The following is a 16,378-nucleotide window of genomic DNA, read 5'->3' as shown; positions in this document are numbered from 1 at the left end:
GCCTAACCAATCTGTCTATGACAGTTTCTGTGTAATTTTTTGAGGTGATCTAGCAGTTGGCGGCTATTGTATACAGAAAAATAAAATAACTGGGCTCCCAAAGTAGGGGTCACTTGCTCATTTCACATCATGTGGGTCTGTTTCTAATGAGGATCCAGGCAGGAAATGTAAGGTTGGGAAATGGGGGTTTCAACCAAATCAACTCTTGATTGGAAAGAGTCAGAGGGGGATTTATTTTCAATGAAAATGTCCAAATTGCTTAACTGTGTAACTGGCAGAAACTGGCAACCTGATTTCCATTGTTAACAGAGCCCAAATTGCCTTGGATAATACCAAACAATTGTACCATTTCCTTTTTGAGAGTTTACTGTATGTCATTTACTCTTAAGAGGCCAGTAACTCCTCTGTCAACTGGCATGGTGTTAAACAGGGTCATCTGCAAAACCACACTTGCTAGGTGTCTCAGAAGTGGTAGTGTCACAAGGATATTTGAAGGTGGCCACTTTGTGTAGAACTCTAAAACATATCCCATATCATTTTAAGTGCTCTTGATAACTTAAGGATCACCATTCTACAAAGGTAAACTATGAGGCACACTACTGAACCTAGCTATTCCCTACTAGAGGTATAGTCACTGATATCACTATGTTGCCTGTCATTCGCACTTTTTCATACACCTATGTGCAGGACATGTGCCTCTAAGATCTTCTAAAAAGAGATAATGTGGCTTTCTTCTTCTACACTAATTATAGTCTCCAAAGTTCTTTCCTAAGTGGCTGGTTTTTTTGTTTTGTTTTGTTTTTTTGTTCCCTAAAGATTTTCTTTTATCACAATTTGGGAAAGTTACCAAAATTTTTAAGTTTCCACAACAAACCCTGGGCATTCAATGTATCTTCCTTCCTTCCTTTTAATTTTAATTTAAAAATTTGGACAAAACTTATTTTGGGGGAAGATTTTATGACCCCCATCATCCTAGCATTAATAATATCAATGTCATTGGCTTCAAACTGCTTTCTATGTCATTTGTAGGCACTTCTTGATTCAATAAGTAAGAAATGTCCATGACATTTTGATGAACAAGTTGCCCTTTTTCATAGAGCAAGAATTAAAAGCCTATAATAACAACATGTTGCCTTCAAGTGCCCTTGAAACAGGTTATGTCTTTGCAACAACAGGGCTCTTAGCATCCTGATTCCGGATATGTGAGTTTTATGGCCTGGAAAATCAAGACTTCTCTTAGAAAGTTTTCATATATTTCTACATCTAGACACAAGTTTAAATGGCCCATGCCATAACCTTTAATACTGTATCATTTTGGGAGTGACTTTCTTCCTTAGAACCATGAAAAGGAGTAACAGTCTATTTCCTGGAAAAGTGTGTTTTCTTATTTAAAATAGATTTTTCTCCCAACTCTCAGCCCCCATTTACAAAGGCTTCCCCACCTCCAGAAAAGCCCCCAAACCTGACATAACAGTAAATATTCAAAACAATGTTCTTAACCAGTAATTTAGACTTACCTTCTGTTAATCTGAGAATAAGAGTGGGATCTAGCCCAAATTTTTCAAATGAGTCACCAGCTGTGTCAGAGTAGAATGCTCTTTGGCCCAGGTGTGAACGACTCTTCATTCGAGATGAAAAAGTAGACTTTTGGTAGACTCTCATGCTGCGGTTTATAAATTTTTCCTGCCCAAGTGGAAAAGCTTAATGGAATTTTTACTATATAAAATGTTGTCTTTAAAAATAGTGATCATATATAAAAATGTCATTTACAACAAGTCTTGTTCTCATTACTGATATATTTCTCAGTAGTGATACATTAAACAAGCAACTTTGAGTTCTTAACTCTGAAGGACTGGGTCTAATTTTCAGTTCCTTCTCTTAGGAAGCTGAGCACAGATATAAAGACATTGAACATTTCCCAAACAGGTGCATCACAAATATGAGACTGGAAAGTGCTCTGGCTTTATTTTCATTTTCATGTTTTAATCTTATCTTGCCCAAACTGCAGGTAACTTGGAAATTCCACTATTTTGAAAGGACTGGTTCTGTGGAATTGAATTGAAAACTTGAGAGGAAATGGACCTCTCCAGTAGACAGGAAGAAATCAGCCTTTCAGTTTCAGAATCTTTGCTCAATTTAATTTTGGATTTTCAATAAAACTATACAACTCAAGCATGAAACCACCACCTTACAGATGAATCAGTTAGTGAGCATTTCTAGATACTTTTTCATTCTAATTAGGATTTTAAAAATCCTATAACCAATCTTTACCTCTAGGAATAAGGAAAGCCAACCTCATGAAATCCAAATTGTGTAATATAAGGTGCAATAATATAAGTAGTGAGATTAACTGCAAGGCACACACCACCACCATCACCACCACCACCCTTCTCTCCAACAAGGATGGGTACTCCTTTCTCTACATTTCTTTTGTATGCCTCTATTACTGTATTTTATGAAGTCTAAGATGTCACTTATTATAGATGCACTATCACTTTATGCATTGCCAATTATGCATGGCACCCCATCTATATATCCTGGATCCCAATTTCAGGAATGAGAAAATGTGAAAAAAAAAAATGAACATTAGAATCAGTGAAGTGGGGTATACCATACTTGTCATATGCCATTGTCATGGTGTGTCTGTCTTCCCCCAGTAGGTGGTGATCCCTAGGTCTTTACTGTTAGATGATGTTCCTTTTGTGTGTGTTTATACTCCAGCACAGTGTGCAATGCATACACAGACATCTGACTCCATGTCTCAACCCAGCAAAATTAATAAAAGTGATAGATAGGAGGATAGGTTTCTAACATCAATTGGGTTTAGGCTTTAACAAAACTTTACCTTTTTCTTTGCTGCCACTTCATTTTCTTTGAAAAGAAAGAGATCTTTGAAAAAGATCTTATATGGCCTTTCCTTTTTGACTGAGCCTTCTTTTCCTTTATCTGTTAAAAAAAAAAGGAAAGAGAAACATCTGTCATCCCTGCTCTGTTGACCAAAAGGGCGAGGCTCCCCCTAGCCAGGGCACAGCAAGTGGATAGGTGGGTCTCTGAGGAGGACACAGGCAGCCTTTGCCTCCCCAACTGAGGCAGGGATGCAGGGCCGGGATCTCAAGGGCAGAAGACACAGCTCATCTGTCTGTTTCCCATGGCATCAAGCACAGTGCTTAGTACTTCAAGGGGGATAAGTCTGTATTTGTTGTGTGAATAGATAAGTGGGCCAATTACAAGATAGTGGGATCATATTTTGAGGCATTAAGATATTGCTTCTTTCCATCACTACAAATACAACTACATTCTCTTATACCACCATTTCAGCAGCAATAGACACAGCCAATATCCTTAGGGACATCCTCAGTCCAGACTCGAGAGTCTTCAAAAAAAAAAAAAAAAAATCAAAGATAATGATGAGTATTGGTGAGGATCGGAGGAATTGGAATCTCAAACGTTCTGCTAATGGGAATGCAAAATAGTGCAGCCACTTTGGAAAACTGGCAGTTCCTCAAAAAGCTGAACATCTGGTTGCCATGTGACCCAGTCATTCCACTCCTAGAAATGAAAATGTACGTTCACGTGAAACTTGTACATGAATGTTTATAGCAGTATTAGACATAATGGTCAAAAGATAGAAACAATCCAAATATCCATCAACTGATGAATGGCTAAACAAAATGTGGTATATCCATACAATGAATAATAATCGGCCATAAGAAGGATACATAATACAAGACTGATGAAACTTGGAAATATATTAAGTGACAGAAGACACATTAATTCCCTACATTATAAGATTCCATTATATTTCATGAAATGTCTAGAATAGACACATCCATGGAGCCAAAATGTAGATTAGTGGTTGCTGAGGGCTGGAGACGAGATGGAGGAAGGTAAGAGGTGACGGCTAAGGACTGCAGGGTTTCTTTCTGAGATGATTAAAGTGTCCTAAAATGGACTGTGGTGATGGTTGCAAATATCTGTGAATACAAACCACACACTTGTACACTTAATAAAAAAAGAAGCCTGGCTATAAAGGGGTTGGGGTGGGGGGGGGGGAGATGGAAAGGGAGAGGAAGAGAGGGAGAGAGAAGTCAACTGAATTTCTGAATGGATTTTTTGTTTTTATTTATAAAATCTGAAATGATAAAAGGTCTTTCTCTTTTTCTTTCTTTCTTGCTTCCTAATGTTTGGGGGTGGAAACTTTGACTTTAAATACCACTGGCCAGAAACAGGAATACTGGAGCTTGGAACTGTTACCTTACGTCAGTGAAAAGGAAAGGATAACTGAAGACACATCGCCTCTCTGCCCCAGCCCCTGCACCTACTCTCACCTCCCCAAATATCAGAATGTCTTGAAAGCAACACTCTTCTCCAAGTGGCTAAGAGATTCCCAGCAGGGCTGGGAATTATTGGTCTGGAGTTTATAGCCTGCCTGAGAATTGGCTCTTTGCCCAGGGATTCAGTTGGGAAAGTGGCAGTGTCTGGGATAGAAACCTCAGGCACATTTTTCTGCAGGTAATGGATTAGAAAGAAAATTACAGAATAGAAGGCTTTGGCTCAACATGGAATGTGGAATTTTCTGATCACCTCCGATTCACCTTGTGGGTAAAGGAAGGATCCCTTGCCCTAAATAGGATGAGATGGATGAACATATGACACTCAACACTGGACCGATGAGATAGACAGCAGTTGATTAGTCCCTTATATGCCCAGCCCAGGGGAGGAAGACACCGCCTGCCATGCAGGACCACATCATGACTGCACTTAGGAGCAGAGTGAAACAGCAGGGATTGCAGGAGACAGGCTTTGTAGTAATAAGAGGATAAGGTGGCCCCTGCTTCTCGTAACAGGATGTAATTGACTTATGAAACCCATTAGGTTGAAGACCAGTGGGGTGTAACTGGTCCAGTTGATGGGGAAAATAGCTAGGTGGGGAACCTTTCTTACTGAGTGGAGGTCGAATCTGGCAAGAACAGGGAGACTTACAGTTCGACCTTTGGGGATCTGTGAAACTCAAAGATGTCAATGCAATACATGAAATTTTGGGCTTTGTGATACATGAGCAAAGACAGGTGAGGGTAGGTCCAGGCAGCTGGGCTTGGAGACAGCAGGAGTATGGAAGGGCAGAGCCAACAGACTGAGGCTCAGGAGGAGACAACAGAAGTCAAGGACCCAAACGGACTTGGGGTTGAGTGGCATTGCCAGTCTATGACCTGTACCCTATACCACCACTCTGAGGCCAGAGCTGGACCTGACATCCCAGGATGGGACCACTGATGTCTTCCAAAGGGTGAGGCATTGGTAGGCTGGACATCTCTCCCTCCACCAACTTTCTCTCCTCCTAAGAAAAACCTTACAAACTTAATGTCCACCTCACCTTAGGTGGCTTAAAATTTTAAATGCCTGATTTAAATCCCCTCTGACCAAGTTTAAGTATCCTGGATTGATAAGATATTTTTTCCCTTCCAACTCCCAAGCCAAATTCTTTTTGGTTATAGAGAAATAGAAAAACTAAAACTCTGAATACCAAGTATATTAATTTTCTTTGGCTGCCCCACTAAATTACCACAAACTTGGCAGCTTAAGACAACAGAACTTTATTCTCTCACAGACCTGGATTTCAGGAGTCCAAAATCAAGGTGTCATCAGGACTATAATCCCTCCAAAGGCTCCACCTTAGCTCTTCCAGCTTCTGGTGGCTTCAGCCATTCACTGCCTGTGTAACTCCTGCCTCCATTCACAGGGCCTTCTATTTTTTCCACTTGTCATTGGATTTAGGACCGACCTTATATCCGGGATGATCTCATCTTGAGATACTTCCATTACATTTGCAAAGACCCTTTTTCCAAATAAGGTCACTTGGCAGGGACACAGACAGCTACCACCATTCTGGAGGGCCACATTCAACTTGCTCTAGCAAGTTTCCTGAATTATAAACTCACTATAAGCATTGGCTCTTAGCCAACCTTTCTCCCCACCTGAATAAATTCCTAGTCACATAGAACTAGGGCTGTTATAACAAATCACCACAAATTAAGGGGCTTAAAACATCAGGCATCTATTCTCTCACAGTTCTGGAGGCCTGAACTGAATGCATTGGTTTGGTTTTCTTTGGGAGTTTCTGAGGGAGAATCCATTGTATGACTTTCCCCTAGCCCATGGAAAATGCCTATGGAATGCCTATTACCTGTAACATACTCTTGGCATTACCCAATTTTCAAATCTTTGTCAAATTTGTAAGTGAAAAAGAATTTATTCTTCTATACCAATAAATATGAATTCCTTGTATATTTGTAAAGAAGCAGGAGGAGGAGAGAAAGGCTGGATAAGGAAAGGAGAGAACAGATTTTGATAAGATGTAGTTATTCATGTCCTTTATTATGACAAATAATTGAGTTAATTGTTTTACGTCATGAAATTCCCTAGCAAACTAGCTAAGTATGACAACTTAATGCCCTTCCGATGTGAAGATTTGTCTTTGCAGAATTAAAAAGTGGAAGAGAACTTTCTCAGCAGGCCATTTATAAACTCTTTACATAGAAAGATGCTTGTCTTGTGGCATTCTCCTTTTCCTACTCTCCCAAGTCTACCATGGAGACTGACCATACCAGGCACAAAGCAAGAACTCATTGACAGATTCCTTCTTTACCTTCAGGAGTCAGTGGTATCGGCAAAAAATATGATGACATTTTGTCTCCTGGCCCTGTCCAAAGAAAAGGAAATACATTAAAAATAAATTCTGTAAACCTGTGCACACCGGGTGATGTATGGAAGTGTTGAATCACTAAATAGTACTCCTGAAATTAATATTACACTGCATGTTAACTGGAATTTTTTTTAACTCACTGGAATTCAGATAAAAACTTAAAAAAAATAAATTCCATAAACCTTGTATAAAGAGGCTAAATTCAACAACCAGTGGTTCCAAATAGCCTTCATTGCTTTTAAAAGTAGTATATGCATAAACTCTTTGACCCAGCAATTCCAAATCTAGGAACTTATCCCAAGAAAATAATCAGGTAAGTGGGCAAAAATATATGTACAATAATATTTGTTGACATGTTATTTTTTTTTAATTTTTTTTTCAACGTTTATTTATTTTTTGGGGGACAGAGAGAGACAGAGCATGAACGGGGGAGGGGCAGAGAGAGAGGGAGACACAGAATCGGAAACAGGCTCCAGGCTCTGAGCCATCAGCCCAGAGCCTGACGCGGGGCTCGAACTCACGGACCGCGAGATTGTGACCTGGCTGAAGTCGGACGCTTAACCAACTGTGCCACCCAGGCGCCCCTGTTGACATGTCATTTAATAAACAGGGAATTGATTAAATAACTATGGGGTACCCATTACATGGATCGCCTTGTGGCCCCTCAAAACGATGCTGTAGTCACTGTTTAGCTCTGTTAACAATACATTAAAAGTAAAAAACAAAATATTTCAAAATGGTGGGAATGGTGTGGGTTTTAAAAAACACAGGCCAAATCAGATGCTTTAAAAGTTGTTCAGCCAAACATTAATAGTTGTTGTCTTTGATTTGGAGCAAACTCTCCTTTCATTTTTATCAGGTGTGGGATTAAGGTTAGGTGCAAAATTTAAGGAAGTAGCCCCCCAAACTCAGTTATCAAGATAAATAACATGTCAATGCAAGTTTTTTAAAAATTCCAAGATAATGCAGGAAAAAAAAATCTATGGTGAACAAAATATTAAAACTTTAAATACAGACAGGATTCGACTGTGAATTCATGTGACCCTGAGAGTGCGTGCCTCACTTGTCACACTCGCGTCCTGACCCACAGATCTTGTCTGTATTTACATTTCTGATATTTTGCTCATCGTGGAACTTTTTGCATTAATTTTTATTTTTAAAAAATAGTGAATTAAAATGTTTGGTTTTGTCCATGCTGAGCATGGAGCCTGCTTGGGATTCTCTGTCTCCCCCTTTCTCTGCCCCTCCCCTGCTCACGCATGTGCATGCACTCTCTCTCAAAATAAATAAAATTTAAAAAAAATGTTGTTTTTGCCTTCCCCTTTAGGCTTTGCACCAAAGGCAAATGTTTGACTTGCTTCACCCTAATCCTGTTCTTGAATTTTTATACTTTTTTGTGTTATTCTCAATGAGTTTGTATAATTTTTACAATGAAAAAAGTATCAATGACATTTTCATCAAGGAGGAAAAAGGATGTTTAGTATTTGATATAAAAACGTGTGCCTGGGGGTGCCTGGGTGGCTCAGTTGGTTGAACGTCAGACTTCAGCTCAGGTCATGATCTCATGATCCATGAGTTCCAGCCCCTCATCGGGCTCTGTGCTGACAGCTCAGAGCCTGGAGCCTCCTTCGGATTCTGTGGTTCCTTCTCTCTCTGTCCCCCCTGCCCCCACTCTCTGTCTCTGTCTCTGTCTCTGTCTCTCTCTCAAAAATAAGTAAACATTAAAAAAAATTTTTTTTTTTAAAAAGGTGTGCCCTCGTCAGAATGGCTAACATTAACAACTCAGGCAACAACAGATGTTGGCAAAGATACGGAGAAAGAGGATCTCTTTTGCATTGCTGGTGGGAATGCAAACTGGTGCAACCGCTTTGGAAAACTGTATGGAGGTTCCTCAAAAAATTAAAAATAGAACTACCCTATGACCCAGCAATTGCACTACTAGGTATTTATCCAAGGGATACAGGTATGCTGTTTTGAAGGGACACATGCACCCCAATGTTTATAGCAGCACCATCAACAATAGCCAAAGTATGGAAAGAGCCCAAATGTCCATGGATGGATAAATAGATATAGAAGATGTAGCATATATATAATGGAGTATTTCTCTGCAATTAAGTAGAATGAAATCTTGCCATTTGCAACCATGTGGATGGAACTAGAGGGTATTATGCTAAGCAAAATCAGAGAAAGACAAATATCATATGACTTCACTCATATGAGGACTTTAAGAGACAAAACAGATGAACTTAAGGGAAGGAAAGCAAAAATAATATAAAAATAGGGAGGGGGACAAATATAAGAGACTCATAAATATGGAGAACAGAGGGTTACTGGAGGGGTTTTGGGGGGGTAGGCTAAATGGGTAAGGGGCTTAAGGAATCTACTACTGAAGTCATTGTTGTTCTATATGCTAACTAACTTGGGTGTACATTTAAAAATAAGTAAATAAAATGCTAAAAAAAAAAGACACTTGTTACGTTGAGCACTGGGTGTTGTATGTAAGTGATGATTCACTGAATTATACTCCTGAAACCAATATTGCATTGTATGTTAACTAACTAGAATTTAAATAAAAATTCAAAGAAAAAAAAAAAAGGTGTGCCCGCAACAGGAACAATGGGACAAACATCCTGTTTCAGGTTGCCCATTTATTTATTTTTAAATGTTTTTTTTTTTTTTATTTTTTTTTCAACGTTTATTTATTTTTGGGACAGAGAGAGACAGAACATGAACGGGCGAGGGGCAGAGAGAGAGGGAGACACAGAATCGGAAACAGGCTCCAGGCTCTGAGCCATCAGCCCAGAGCCCGACGTGGGGCTCGAACTCACGAACTGTGAGATCGTGACCTGGTTGAAGTCGGACGCTTAACCGACTGTGCCACCCAGGCGCCCCTATTTTTAAATGTTAATTTATTTATTTTGAGAGAGAGAGAGAGAGTTGGTTAAAGAGAGAGGAAGAGAGAGAATCCCAAGCAGGCTCTGAGCTGTCAGTGCAGAGCCCCACTCAGGGCTCCAACTCAAACTCACAGACAGTGAGATCACGACCTGAGCTGAAATCAAGAGTCAGATGCTTAACCAACTGAGCCATCCAGGCACCTGTAGCTCCTTATTTAAATTTTGCCTCAGTTCTCTCAAAGAACCACCTTGAAGAGCTAAGAGTCCCAGGAGCATTTGTAGCAGGTGATTAAAGATACAGACTTTGGAATGGAGAAGCCTGTTGGTTTGACATTTACAGATGTGTGAGCAAGATCACTTAACATTCAAAAAATATTTATTGAGTACCTACTATGTGCCAGGCACTGTTCTGGCTGCCAGAGACAGGACAATTTAAAAACAACAACAGAAAAAAAACACAGTTTCTTCATGGAACCTACATTTAATTATTTAGCATCTCTGAGCCTCAGATTCCTATTCCAAAAAATTGGGATATAATCTCACCCCTTAAAGCTTTCATGAGGATGCAATGTAAATGAACAACCAAGCAGTGTGCCTAGCATGCAGACCAAACTCAGTAAGTGGAAGAAATTTTGCACTAATATTTGCTCATTAGAATGTGATTTTACGTTCAGTGATTATGAAAATGAAAAAGAGAAAAGAAATTACATTAAAGCTTAAAAAAAATTTTTTTAATGTTTATTTTTGAGAAAAAGAGAGAAAGCAGAGTGTGAGCAGAGGCGGGGAGGGGGAGAGAGAGAGGGAGACACAGAATCTGAAACAGGCTCCAGGCTCTGAGCTGTCAGCACAGAGCCCAATGCGGGGCCTGAAGTCACAAACCATGAGATCATGACCTGAGCCAAAGTTGGATGCTTAACTGACTGAGCCACCCAGGTGCCCCATATGTTAAAGCTTATAATAGAGAAAAGATTAACAAAAACCTACATCATTGATATTATACTTTTCAGATTACTGAAGATTTTTTAAATGTTTGTTTATTTGTATGAGAGAGAGAGAGAGAGTGCACAAGTGAGGGAAGGGCAGAGAGAGAGGGAGACAGGATCCAAAGAGGTTCTGCATTGGCAGTAGAGAGCCCCAAGCAGGGCTCAAACTCACAAACTGTGAGATCATGGCCTGAGCTGAAGTCAGACACTTAACCAACTGAGGCAGCCAGGCATCCCTGAAGATATTTTTCACAGGCAGTGGATTCATTCTGATAGTGGAAATTTCATGGGCCCATAAAAAAATTGATTTACTATTGGATGGCCAATAGTTAAGATTTGTAGGGGATTTTCTTATATTTGTATACTCAGCACTCCTCCAAATCCCTAAGATTTGGTTCTGTTCACTTCTCTCTTGACATACTTTAAATCTTTTAATTCTTCTATCTATCTACATTCACTCCCTTATCCATCCCCACTTTCATTCACTTCTCCCAAGTCTACCTGCAATAAAAATCTTTATCCATGGGTTCTGGCACTTTCTCACTCAGAAAAACCAGAAATTCCCAGTCATCTAAGCCAACCAATAGCAGGTATCTGCTCTGATTCCATCTTTCTAGTAACTCATAGAACATTGAATGGAATCAGTAGTCTCTAAAAGCTGTTATACCTCTGTACTCCTGTACATATTAATCTCCCTATTGATCAATGAAGGGTTGGTAAAGAACATAAGAGAGAAGAAGAGAACTGGCTATTCCTAGAAGGGATTATAAAGTTCTCTGAACTAAACCAATATGATGTGTCAACCAGGAAAAGGAAGCCAAAGCCATGAATGTCTTTGTTGTGCAAAATAAAAATAGCACGATGACTAAACAAAAGCTCTGTACTGAAATCGAGGGAAAATGTCATTGGACTGCATAGCAAATACCTGCAAGTTCACATCTAAAATATTTGTTCAAATCCAACTTCCGACAGACGAAAAAGATGAAGAACTCAGAAAAAACTAAGGCTTCAAAATGGTGGGGTGTGTGTGTGTGTGTGTGTGTGTGTGTGTGTTGGGGGTCACCTGCATGGCTCAATCAGTTAAGTGTCCAACTTCAGCTCATGTCACGATCTCACGGTTCATGAGTTTGAGCCCCGCGTTAGGCTCTGTGCTGACAGCTCAGAGCCTGGAGCCTGCTTCGGATTTTGTGTCTGTCTGTCTCTCTGCCCCTCCCCCGCTCATGCACTGTCTCTCTCCTTCAAAAATAAACATTAAAAAATGGTGGTGTGTGATTTCAAGCCATCATTTTTAGAGGTGGCATAAGCTAGTGATTAAGCATAGTGAGAGCATGGACTTTCATTGTGCTCCTTAATTCTCACACTTCAATTTCCCCATCTTTCATTTCATTTCTTTCTTTCTTTCTTTCTTTCTTTCTTTCTTTCTTTCTTTCTTTCTTTCTTTCTTTCTTTCTTTCTTTCTTCATTTTAGGGAGAGAGAGCATGAGCAGGGGAGAGGAGCAGAGGGAGAGAGAAAGAATCCGAGCTGTCAGTGTGGAGCCTGACACAGGGCTTGATCCTGCGGCCCTGGGATCATGATCTGAGCTGAAATGAAGAGTCAGATGCTCAATTGACTGAGCCACCCAGGTGCTCCTCAATTTCCCTATCTTTCAAAAGGACTGATAAGAATAACACCTACTTCATGAGGTAGTTAGGTGAGTTAACATGTGTCCCTCACTTTGGACAGCATCAGATGCACAGTAAGTACCATAGCAGTACTTGGAGAAAGCATTCCAAAGAGGAAGGATACCCGGTGTGTTTGAGGAATGGCAAGGAGATTAGTGGGACTTAAGCATAGTGAACAAAGAGAGTGATAGTTGAAGTCAGAGAGACAGCAAGGGCCCTGTGGGTCATTTCTTCAGTGAAATGAGAATCTGTAATGAACCACTCTGATGGCTGACCTGGGAAGAGACTGTACAAGGGGATGGGGGTGGAATAAGGACACCTGTTGGGAGGCTACAGTCATTGGGAGGCACGAGATAATGGGGACAGTAGTGGAAGCGGTGAGAGGTGGTCTGATCCTAGATACGTTTGGAAAATAGAGCCTATAGGACTGGCTGATGGTTTGGATGTGGGGTATGAGATAAAGAGCCCAAGAGAAAAAGGATAGTTTCCATGAATGGAGACAGAGAGGCTGTGGGGGGAAGATAAATTGGGAAGATCAACATTTCAGTTAGGAACATGTTATGTGTGAGATATGTTAGATGTCTAAGGGGACATGGGTGTAAAATATACTGTTCTTCCAAGTGACCACCGATCCTGGCTGATTAAATCAATGCTAGCCTTCCTCTAACATTATGCAATTATATGTGGCCACCGAGTCAAATTTTTTGATGTGGATCATCACAGGGGCAACATGGATGACACCGTGGGAAGACCTTAACCTTGATGGCAGGCAGGTTTAAATCCTGCTTCTGCCTCTTATCAGCACTTTCTTCTTAGGTCTATCCTATTAAACTCAATGCACCTTCCATAAGGTTCTTCTTACATCAGGTGTGGATGCGAATACTTTTCTTACAGGCTCGTTGCAGTTTTCAAGCACAGGTAAGGTATGCAGTGTGCCTACTTATGGTGTGCTGATAGGGAAATAATTGCCTATCATTTCTTCAAGGTAGATATCCAGATCTTTCCTCTTTCTAGTCTGTTCTGCCTCGTGAATAACTGCCAGCATTTGACAAGAATAGGAGAGAAAACTGATAACCAATTTTCGTAAGAAACCCTGAACTAAAATTCCTGAAACTGGTTCATTTGAGAGGACTCTCCCAGCAATATCAGTGTAGATTTGGGGAACCTGACCCACCTTTGTGCGCATTCTGAACACTCCAAGCTTTATGGAAGTGGAAAAAGAAGAATGGGGTTTTATAATGCCTAATCCTAAAGTCTGAGACCAACTCCTAAAATGGACAATAACAGTATCTCCCAGATACTATTCAGAGCAATTTGTGTTTGATTTTCTCAACTCTCTTTATAACTCGGTGAAAATGGATTTCCAGAGTCTCTCAGTAGGAGATAAAAAGCTTTGTTTATCTCCCATATGCAAAGATTTAGACACATTCATACTCAATGGCTTTCAGTTTTTTTTTTTTTCCCCACCTCCTTCCCACCCACTTGGACAAATACTAGGAGAAAGGGCTGTGAACTGTGTCCTTGGATGGTGTGGAGAGACCAGAACTAGCAATTTTTTGTTTACCTGAGAGCCAGGAACCACTAGGTCCTTGGCCTGCTTAATGATCTGCCTCTCTTGATTAGGTCAGAAGCAGAGCACAGTGATGAGGAAATTACCTTCAGCTTGACCTTTAAGGCCTTGCTGGTGTATTTTGTGTGGGCTTTTCTATTGACATTTCTGACTGCCCCTTTTGCAAACTGAAAACAAATAACTGGGGATCAAGAGGAAGAAAGAGTACAGGAGTAGAAGTCAGCCAATGTGAGTAAGATGATGTGAAAAATACTGTGTAAACTAAGAAGTGCTATAGGGATGTTGGTTATTGCCAAGGACATTATCTATAATTAAGTATTTAACAATGACCAAGGAGGAGAGAAGTTCTCTCTTATCCTTCTTGCTTGTCTGCAGGGGCTTTTCAGGCAATGTTGTATATGTGGACTGTAATTGATGCACTCAGTTCACTCACAAATAAAAATCCCCATGAAAAGAATGACTATTTCTTTTAGACTTCCCCCCAAACTTGTAAGCTTTAAGTTCATAGTACATTCTGTGAACTCAGCAGGGGATCTAGTGGCTGAAATCTTTAACTTAATTGATTCGTAAGACAAATAACAGGATTAAAATGAATAGTAGTATAATAACAAGTACACCTATAATTTGAGCTAGGCACTGGGCAAAGTGTTTTACATTTCATCTTATATAAAGCTCAAACAAATCCATAAAATAGAAAAAGGCATGAGAAAATGGATGAAAAAACTGAGGTTTAGGAAAGTTAAGTACATTTCCCAAGGTCAAACAACTCATAAGTAACAGAGTAGGATTAAGACAAGTTTATCGAACCCCAAAGCCTTCTATATTCCTATAATTTTACCCTCTCCTTTATGTCTACAACTTCATAAGTCTGCAAATAGGCCTGTAATTGCAAAATGTAACAGATTCAAATCTTTAGCAAAAATTTTATAATATAAAATTTTAATATTTTTCTATGAATTATGACTTTATGTTTGCTTTTCACTATTTCTATTTCTCTTGTATTATCTATTATACATTTCTCTTTAAAACTATAGGGGAGCATGGGTGGCTCAATCGGTTAAGCATCAGACTTCGGCTCAAGCATGATCTTGAGGTTGGTGGGTTCTAGTCTCACAGAGGGCTCTGTGCTGACAGCTCAGAGCCTGGAGCCTGCTTTGAATTCTGTGTCTCCCTCTCTCTGCCCCTCCCCTGCTCATGCTCTGTCTCTTTCTCAAAAATAAACATTAAAAAAAATTAAAAAAAAAACACTGTGTATAGACACACACATCTGTTTGTGATTATGTGTCTGAGCTGTGAGGAATATATGGGTCCTCCCCCCCTTAGGGTCTCTTTTATTCACATTCTCTATTGAATTCCTCTCTTTCCTACCAATTGGTTTCTCTCTTGAATGGCCAAAATATGAGAGCTAAAGTATATTCTTACTTATTTGTTCATCTAAAGGATTTTTTGCTTTCTTCTTTGTTTTTAAATGGCTTTTAAGTAACACTAAATTGACTTTCTTTTACATTTTATGGTCTTACAGGTCTCAGCCTGCGTTTATGGTCTGTTATTCGTGTTTATCAGATGCCTTCCTTTTGATTATAGTCTTTGCTGGGCAGGGAAAGTGCCTTTCCCGTCTTTGTAAGTTCCACAATCTAACACAGAGCTTCTAATAAAAGCGTCTAAACAAAATAAAATGATTAAGAAACTTAAAACCCAGTGCCTGCCAGTGTTTTCACAGCAGTTGATAGGCAAGAAGAGATGTCGGTGAGAATTACAGACCATCTTCCGTAAACAAACTTGATTCTGTCTCCAACCTTGGGGGCAAACTGAGGGTAGGCCCACCAGTCACAGCTGGGTGTGAGGATGGGAGGTGAGGGGGGCACTGAGCTGAAACCACTTTTACCTCCAAGAGTTCGGATCCAGGAGCCGGTCCAACCTATCCTTCAGGAAGCCGTTAGTAACGGGACGAAGGACAGAAACGCCAATCGATTCTCTAGGCTCGGCTCTATCCTCCCTCGCCTGGATCCCGCTTCATCTCGGGGACCTTCTGGTAGGGGAATCTGAAGCGGAGCTGGCCAACCGAAAATTGCGCGTGGCACCCGCCACCCGGCTTCTCGGCCGCGCGGACCCAGGAGGACTCTCCCACCGCAGCCCCCTCCTCCCCATCCTCAGGTTCCCGCGGCCCGTCGCGTCCCAGTCGGCTGGGCAGAGCTTCCCCGACACTGCGCCTCCCGGCTCTCTGTGCCTGGTTCCCGCACCTGCCCCTGAGCAGAGGTTTTCCCCCATTCGGCCCCATCTGGGCGCCCTTGCCCCTCGGTGACTCCCTCGGCGACTCGCCTGGGCACGCGATCGACGAAGCCCACCCTTCTCTCTCCCGGTGACCCAGCTTCAGTTTCCTAATCTGGAGAGTAGGGACAACAGTCTCCACATTTACTCGGAAAATAAGAGGGCGACCAAAAAAAAAAAAACACAAGAGATTCCATGATAACATTTATTACTAATCCTCATTCGGGTTGTTGGCACAGGCACTGCAGCTGCGACGGTCTTGGGGTGGGGGGAAGGCGCGCGTTCCCAGCGGATTGGG

The 16,378-nt window shown here is 40.8% G+C and overlaps 1 protein-coding gene across 1 annotated transcript in view; it reads right to left on the bottom strand.

Annotated features, from left to right (window-relative positions):
- The window catches only part of CCDC38 (coiled-coil domain containing 38), a 59,379-nt gene extending 43,023 nt beyond the window's left edge, over positions 1–16,356 (bottom strand). Inside the window, exons 1-4 of the mRNA XM_040491168.1 lie at positions 15,698–16,356; positions 6,647–6,700; positions 2,846–2,946; positions 1,518–1,683 (exon numbers count right to left, since the gene is read on the bottom strand). Of these exons, the coding sequence (XP_040347102.1) occupies positions 1,518–1,683; positions 2,846–2,946; positions 6,647–6,686 (307 nt within the window). The 5' untranslated portion in view covers positions 6,687–6,700; positions 15,698–16,356. The remainder of the gene's footprint in view (positions 1–1,517; positions 1,684–2,845; positions 2,947–6,646; positions 6,701–15,697) is intronic.
- Between the last annotated feature and the right edge of the window lie 22 nt (positions 16,357–16,378).

This window comes from Herpailurus yagouaroundi, unplaced genomic scaffold (assembly GCF_014898765.1).
Source record: "Herpailurus yagouaroundi ecotype Mexico unplaced genomic scaffold, PumYag 182, whole genome shotgun sequence".
In the NCBI taxonomy this organism is placed as follows: Eukaryota; Metazoa; Chordata; class Mammalia; order Carnivora; family Felidae; genus Herpailurus; species Herpailurus yagouaroundi.
The sequence above is the reverse complement of the archived record's forward strand: the minus strand, read 5'-3'. Positions and strand labels throughout refer to the sequence as shown.